The 8,676-nt window shown below is 34.0% G+C and overlaps 1 protein-coding gene across 1 annotated transcript; it reads left to right on the top strand.

The window, feature by feature from the left end:
- The first annotated feature begins 4,767 nt into the window (after nt 1-4,767).
- LOC121996734 (phenolic glucoside malonyltransferase 1-like) lies at nt 4,768-6,536 on the top strand. The gene has a single exon (XM_042550808.1). The coding sequence runs from the start codon at nt 4,966-4,968 to the stop codon at nt 6,337-6,339; it is 1,374 nt and encodes a 457-aa protein (XP_042406742.1). The 5' UTR covers nt 4,768-4,965; the 3' UTR covers nt 6,340-6,536.
- The last annotated feature ends 2,140 nt before the right edge of the window (nt 6,537-8,676 follow it).

Genomic DNA, 8,676 nt, shown 5'->3' on the forward strand with positions numbered 1-8,676 from the left:
TGGATAATTTAAAGGGAGGGGGGTTCTGACATGTGTCAAGGATTGAATGATGGGTAATTTAAAAAAAGTGAGAAGTTCTGACATGTGTCAAGAGTTGGAAGTGGGGTAATTTAAAGGGATGAGAGATTTTAACATATGTCAAGGGTTTAAAGGGGGATCATTTAAAGTGATGAGAGATTTTGACATTTTTCAAGAGTTAGAAGTGGGTCATTTAAAGGGATAAAAGATTTTGACATGTGTCAAAGGTTAGAAGTGGGGTAATTTAAAGGGAGGGGAGGTTCTGACACATGTCAAGCATTGAAGAGGGGTAATTTAAAGGGAGGGGGTGTTTTGACAGGTGTCAATGGTTGGAGAATGACGAATTTAAATTGAGGGAGTGTTTTGACATGTGTCAATGGTTGGAGGATGCGTATTTTAAAGAGGGTGAGAGATTCTGACATGTGTTATATGTCAATGGTTAGAGGGAGGGATAATTTAAAGGGAGAGAAGATTATGACATGTGTTAATATTTGGATGCGGGTAATTTAAGTGTCAAATTAGGAATGTAATTTAAAGGAAGAGAGTAATTTAAAAATTATATAAAATAAAAAAAATTAAAAAATTTGATAAAAAAAAATAAACAAAATTGATTAAAGAAATAAAACTAAATAAATATTAAAAAATTTGATAAAAAAATAATAAATAAAATTAATTAAAAATAAAACTAAATAAAATTAAAAATCATATAAAATAAAAAAATTAAAAATTTTGATAAAAAAATAATAAACAAAATTGATTAAAGAAATAAAACTAAATAAATATTAAAAAATTAAAAAAAAATAATAAATAAAATTAATTAAAAATAAAACTAAATAAAAATAAAAAAAATTTAAAAATATAAGTATTAATGAAAAAATAATAAACAAAATTAATTAAAAAATAAAACTAAATAAAATTAAATAAAATTAAAAATATATATAAGTATTAATGAAAAATAATAAATAAAATTGATTAAAAATTTAAACTAAATAAAAATTTTAAAATATATAAACTAAATAAAAATTTTAAAATATATAAGTATGAATGAAAAAAATTAAAAATAAAATTAATTTTAAAAATAAAACTAAATAAAATTAAACTAAATAAAAATTTAAAAATATATAAGTATGAATAAAAAAAATTTAAAATAAAATTAATTAAAAATAAAAAATTAAAATTAATTAAAAATTAAAAATTAAAAATATATAAGTATGAATAAATAAGTATGAATTAAAAAAATTAAAAATAAAATTAAAAAATTAAAAAATTAAAAAAAGATAGAGAGTAGAATGGTCATTTGCAGGGGAGAAAGAGGAGGGGATGCGCGTGTGGGAAAAGCAATTTGCTATTTATATTTCGATATGTAACATCATAACTCTATTTTACTACATTCATTCTACTGTAGCACGGGTGTGATTAATGGGGATAAAGCATTGTGGATTGTATCCGTACTACTTCTGTAGCATATAGAACGTTATTGCCCAGGTAAGATGTTGTTTGTGGTAATCTCCATAGAACGTCATGTAGCATAGAAAATGTTATTACTCCGATAACAGGTTGGGTATTTTTAACTTCGTAACACCGTAGCAGTATGGTTGCTGTAACAGTTGAGAACAATGTTATCAAAATAAAATCATGTATAAAAATAAAATCGAATTAAAATCATAAAACCATATTTAAACTTATAAAAATATACATTTTAAGATAATTTTATCGATTTTATATCGTTAATAAAAGGGAATCATTTTGGACAAAACGATATCATTTTGGGACGATTTTAAATTTGTACTTGTCTATGAATGATTTATATTAATTTGTTATCTTGTGTTTTATTTATCTTTGGACTTAAACTTTAGACTTGAATTTATATTTATGTTGTGTTTTTATAACAAGTATTTGATTGTTTAAAAGTTTAAAATTATGAATAGTTTATGATTATATATATTAAAATGTTCTATATACAGATTTATGTTATAATTTAAATTAAAATACTTAATGATCAATTAAAAAGAATATATCAAGTTTTTTTTTAAAAAATATCTTAAAGTATGCTGTAAAATCTTACGATTTCATGATTCAATTTTACGATCCGATTTTATGACTGCTCTAACGATTTTACTTAAACTCTCCATTTTGACAACACTAGTTGAGAATTTGATTACTGGAGATTAGAATAGTTTCTCAAATACGAATAGTTTCTCAAATACGATAGCAATGTTCTTGCTATAACATTATTATATCTTCTGAGAGCATAATTACTCGGGAGAAAACTCCGATGACTCAATATGTTCGAGGATAAATCTTAATACTATCAATCATAAGAGTATCTATGATCCATCCTTATTATTACATCCATTATCTCATCAAAAGTATGTGTCCACTGTCACATACTCATTATAACAATATATCTTTCACCATATTTCTTTTAACGTTAACCCTCATTATTTATGCATCTCATAGTCTACTCAATTATCTTAAAATTATATCATATTAAATAAATATATTTTAAAATATTTAAATTAGTATTATTTCTTTTAATAATAATTTTACTTTTAAAAATTTGACAATTTTTAAAAAATAATATTAATTTTTTAAAATATATTTATTACTATTTAAAAAAGAAAAAAATAAAAAATAAGATGAGAGAGGGATGAACATTATTCCTCTTAACTTTTTCTTCTCTCTTTTCTCTACGAGTGAACATTATAATATCCCCTCACAATAAAAAGAGATATTGAATGAATATTATAATACGTATTTAATATTCTATTATGGATGTCCTAATGACATACAAGGGCATCCACAATGGGAGTTCTGAAGGAGCTCCCATTGCAAATGTGGCAGTAGGAAGAAGCTCCCTCCCATAATGGGAGGGAGCTTTTCCCCCATTTGGGAAGGAGCGGCTCCATACCTATGGAGCCGCTCTTTCACCTTTTTTTTAAAAAAATTTTTAATTTAAATATAATATTAGAAATATTTTTTTAATTTAAATATAATATTAGAAATATTTTTTTAATTAGGAAAAAGATATATATGATGTAGAGGTTTAAAAAATATGAGATCCATGAAAAAGTTATTGAAAGATTTTTTTATAGTGGAAAGATACGTGAGATTTTTTATTTTTGATGTGGTATGAATATGATAACGAAAGAGTTCTCCATAAAGTCCAACGATTATGGATGCTCTAAACGTTATACTTAACTCTATAATAGTCTCAATTTCTAGAAAGCTACTCAGCTCTAGGAGTTTACGTGGACCACGAGTTGTTTATTAAATGATAAAAAAAAATCAGTATGGACGATAAACCCATGCCATTTGAAACAAAAGGGGATGATTATGTATATTTTAAATGTCTTTCATACTCCATCACGTGAAGAAAGATAAATCCGAATTAATTTATAATATCGTCAGCTGACTGGGAAATAGAAAATATTTTTTCATTATTTCGTTATTATAAAATTACCGCTCTCTAATTCACTGCAAACCTTGTAGTACAAAATATAAATAAAAAAATAAAAAAGGTCCACCCTACCATCTACATATTATCGCGTTGATTGCTTCAATTTGTTTTTTTTTCTGACACAAATTAATTGTTAGGAATTTTTTTATTAACATTGGTTTAACCCATGTTTAGCTTTGTGTGCGATTTTTTTATACTATATTTTATTTTCTTAAAAAATTGAGTAAAAAAATAGATTTCACTCTTTGGAATCACTAAATAATAAATTATATACTTATATGAATGCACGATCTTTGTTATAATCAGTTTGTGATTACATTTTTTTTTACTAATTAACTTTTATTTATTTTATTAATGGTGAAAAAAAAAGATTCATCCGAAATAATCAGATAGCATGACATGAATAAAACAGGTTAATGATTATACAGAGGTGATGATTCAAGCTAAGTGAAAATCAAATCGATCTTGTATTCCTGACAACCTCAGGCTCTTGACATCCTGACACGTTTCCGTCTTTGTGGCACCCTTATATTTAGGGGTGTCAGATCGGATCGGGTTGATTTTTTTTTTTTTTTTTTTAACTCAATCCGAACCCGGCCCGAACTCAAATTTAACCCAAAACACCTAAACCCAAACCCGAACCCGAATCCAACCCATATAATCCAAAATTCTGATTCAAAATGATTTTTTTGGACTATTTTCCCTATAATTCTTCACTTTTATCTCAATACTCCATCATTATCATATAAATATACATAAAAATATCTAAATTTTTAAAATAAAATTTGATTTAACCCTAAAAAACCCCACAAAACCTTATATTTAAGTCAACCCGAACCGGACCCAACCCAACCCGAAAAATTTTTACTTTCCAACCCTCCAATCCGAACTCGATCCGAACACGAAAATGTCCAACCCAAATCTGATTTTTTTCGGATCGACTCAGATTGGGTCATCGGATCAAATTTATTTTTGACACCCCTATCTATATTCTTAACGCCTCGACTTAAAATTTCGGACTATTTGAAAAAAAAAATAATGACATCACAAATGTAGGAATTTTGGATTATTTTAGGAAGAAAGCTGTGCTCGCATGAATTTAGAAGTTAAAAATATCAGACTATTTAAGAAAAGAATAACACTCACATGGATACTGTGATTTCAGATTATTTCATAACGAAAATAAAATCTAGGGAACTTCGGCTCAATTCCCCCTCTATAAAAAGTAGGCCCCTTGACGGTTAGAGATACGGATAAAAAGACATCAAAAACCCCTATTTTTTTTTAATCATTTCTTCGTTTTTCCACTACTACTATCGAAAATTAACTTCAGTATCGGAGTTACTGCCCCCAAAACCCGTGGGACCGTCGTTGTATTTCTTTTAGGCCTTCTTTATTATTTCCTTTTGATTTTATAGAATAAATATCTAGTCTGAGAACCTCAAGCGGTGCGCTCCAGTCTAATCTTCTGCTTCGCCTGTCTTCTCATGTCGGAAGAGTTCACGGTCACCGAAGTCAACATGTCTCGGATCCCATCGCCGGAGCTCCGAGTGATCAGCAGTTATCAAGTCTCTCCGCCACCAGGAACGGTAGGCGACTCCACCTTACCCCTCACCTACCTCGACTTGCTTTGGCTAGGAGCCGGGTCGGTAGAACGCGTCTTCTTCTACCCGCTCGCCGTCTCCGCCTCCCACTTCGTCCACTCCGTAGTCCCCGCCCTCGAGTCCTCCCTCTCCGTCGCTCTCCGCAACTTCTACCCTCTCGCCGGCAAGATTCGCCACTCCGCCGCCCGCGCTGACGGCTACGAGCTCCACTACGCCGACGGCGACTCTGTTCCCTTCACCGTCGCCGAGTACACCGGCGACTTCGACGATCTGTCCGACGACCACCCCCGCCCCTTCAACGACCTTCTTCCCCTGCTCCCCGAGCTTCCGCAGTCCAGCACGGACGGCGACGGGCTCCGGCTGCTGGCTGTGCAGGCGACGCTCTTCCCTGAGCGCGGCGTCGCGATCGGCATCACCGTGCACCACGCCGTCTGCGACGGCTCGAGCACGATTCGGTTCGTGTCCGCGTGGGCCACCGCGTGCGCAGGGGCCGGAGTGGCGCCGCCTCCAGTGATCGACAGGAGTATGATTTCCGATCGCGATGATCTCTACTCTTTCTTGTACAAGGAAATAGTGAAGGGGGAATCCGTCCAGGCGATGATGCACCAGAAATCGCCGCCTGACGCCGTCCTCCAAACCTTCACCATCGGAAAAAATCAGATCCAGAAATTAAAAAGGTTAGTGACTCAAAGCGGCGACCTTTCTTTTCGCTGTTCCACCCTCGTCGTGGCCTTCGCCTACGTGTGGGTTTGCCACGTCAAAGCACGGCTGCCGGAATCAACCGACAAGATCGTCATAATGGGATTCGCCGGCGACCTCAGAGCAAGGCTGAAGCCGCCGATCCCGGCGCCGTACTTCGGGAACTGCCTCAGCGGCGCCCTCACGCAGACAACGGCCGGCGAACTCACCAAGGAAAACGCAGTGGCGGCGGCGGCGAGGCTGATCGGGGAAGCGATCGAGGCGTTCAAAGAGGGGCCTTTTAAGGACGTCGAGGAGTGGCCGAAGTTAGGCAAGACTCTGCGCGAAGCGGACATCTTTAGCGTCGCCGGATCGCCGACCTTCAAGGTGTACGACGTGGATTTCGGATGGGGGAGGCCGAAGAAAGTGGAGATAACGTCGATCGCGAAGACCGGCGCGATGGCGGTAGCGGAGAGCCGGGAGGAGGAAGGCGGCGTGGAGATCGGGTTGGTGAAGCCCAAGGCGGAGATGGCGATGTTCGAGAAGCACTTCAACGACGGGCTCAGAACGATGCAGTGATCCATTCAAAGTTCAAACACGCCATCGAAGAATTTCAAAATCGAAAAGTCGTATGAATTTTAGGCAATTTCCAAACAGTTTCCGATATTCCGATAATATATAATTTTGTCGTGATTTTCTTAATAATATTAGACGGTAATAATACTATGCTTCATCACGTCGAAGCAAATAAAATTCAGTTTCTTTCTGGTCAAAAACAAAGGTAATCAACTTTTTATTTAAAAGTGTTGTGTATTTATTCGAAGCTGTCATCCACCATCCTTCTGTTTTTGCATAAGGGCCATTTTGCTGCCATCCTTCTGTTTGGCTTTTTATTTAGTGGTTTTAGTATATAACTTAGTATCATATATTAGGAGTTGATTTTAGATTTTTTTAATTTAAAATTCAAATAATATTTTAGAATTTTTTATTATTTTAGAATTTTTTGGAATAATTTTGTTAGACTTTAGATTTGATCTATTTAGTTTATCTCAATTATAACTAGGTGTTGATTGATTCAACGAAAGTTTTAATAAAAACTTGAGTTACAAAAAACCTAATTTTTTTTTAAAAAAAAAACTCATGTGATCGTCCTCACATACACCACTGACCGAACGCAATTGTCCTCATGCACGCCGCCTGTTGAGCCTTCGGCGAGCTGGCTACCACCTTCGGATCCCAGCGAGTGATGGATGATGTGAGGCTTTCGCTAGAACGGCGACGATGCCAAGTTGGTACTGCTTACCTAACGTCTTGGTGAACTACCTGCTACCTTCGGCCCTCGACAAGTCTTCCACATGAAGGAACAACGACGACTGATGCAGTTGGATTCTTGATGATCCCAAATTGATAAAAACCTCAAAAATTAGAGGTAATCTATGTAGGGTTCGAAACCACTTATTTAATTAAGGGGAATTATTGGATTAAATTGTAATTAAAATAGAATCTAGATTTATTTAATTAAGGGGATTTATTTGATTAATTATAATTTAATTAGATTTTAAATTTATTTAATTAAGGATATTTATTGGGTTAATTGTAATTATTCATTTGATTTAATTAAGAATTTATTTACATAAATAGACCTAATTGATTAAGTTAGCCTACAATTAAGAAATTTAGATTAGTGAATTATTTTAAGAAAATAGTAAGATACAAATATATAAAGACTTAATATTTATATAATTTATTTATATAATTATCCATCTAATTAATATGGAAATAAAATATAAATATTATATATTATATATATAATATAAATTATATAGTATAAATTTAATATAATGTGTATATGATAATTAAGAAACTATAATATGTGAATTATAAATGGATAAAACTTAGTATATAGTAATTATAGGATTTAGCCTTTATAAAGGGATAAAATTTAGTATCTATAAATTTTTAGAGATTATTCATCTAATTAATATACAAATAAAATAATATATTACCTAATATAAAATGTATAATATAAATTACAAAGTATAAATAAAATTAAATAAGAAAATATAATATTAACGTGCATATAATAACTAATTAAGAAACTCTAATATTACAAATTATATATTATGTACCTATGATATATGTGTGTGTATATATATCTATATATATATATATATATATATATATATATATATATATATATGTGATGCAGTGATAGAGGGAGGTCCATATGATAAAGGAGCAACTGAGGTCGACAAAGCGGAGGGGTCCCGGCTGTGCGGTTACCCCGCTCGGCCAAGCAATGGGATCTGGTCAAGAACGGAGCGGAGTCCTGGCCGAGCGGCAATCCCGCTCGGCCAAGCAACGGGACCACTGTAGTATCTTTTGACATCCTTTTGGAAGATAGTGTCGTTGACATGAGGCATGGTTGACAGGTGGATCGTACGACAGAAGCTTCTATTGACTTGTCAAGGATATATATGCCCTGTTAAGGTATGGGGTTAGAGGTACTTTCCTGACAGGTCCTTTTATTGGATGTATTGGAGAACACACTCACGCCTCGAGAAACATGCATGTCGCCCACTAGGGCTCTATATAAATGGGGGTCCATCATCGATGGAGGTATGCATTATTATTGTTTGGTGCTAGTTCAACTGTTGCTCCACTTCTTCTACAGTTCCGGTGACTGACTTGAGCGTCGGAGGGCTAACGTAGGGGACCCCTTCCCTGGCTCGGCACTGACATTACTTGTTTTGCAGAGCGGAGCGAGGTCCACAGTCGGTCAGCAAAGCTGCCACATCCCAGTTTTCCACCTTCCCGCTTTCGGACAGGATCATTTTGGAGTCGTCTGTGGGAACATAGCCTGCATCCGAACCAGAAGTTGGTGTTGGTCCGGGTAGGCCGGATGGAGAGGGTTGA

Source organism: Zingiber officinale, chromosome 6A (assembly GCF_018446385.1).
Source record: "Zingiber officinale cultivar Zhangliang chromosome 6A, Zo_v1.1, whole genome shotgun sequence".
NCBI lineage: Eukaryota > Viridiplantae > Streptophyta > Magnoliopsida > Zingiberales > Zingiberaceae > Zingiber > Zingiber officinale.

Coding starts and splice junctions, on each gene's coding strand:
- LOC121996734 (XM_042550808.1), top strand. CDS start 4,966: ATGTCGGAAGAGTTCACGGTCACCGAAGTCAACATGTCTCGGATCCCA.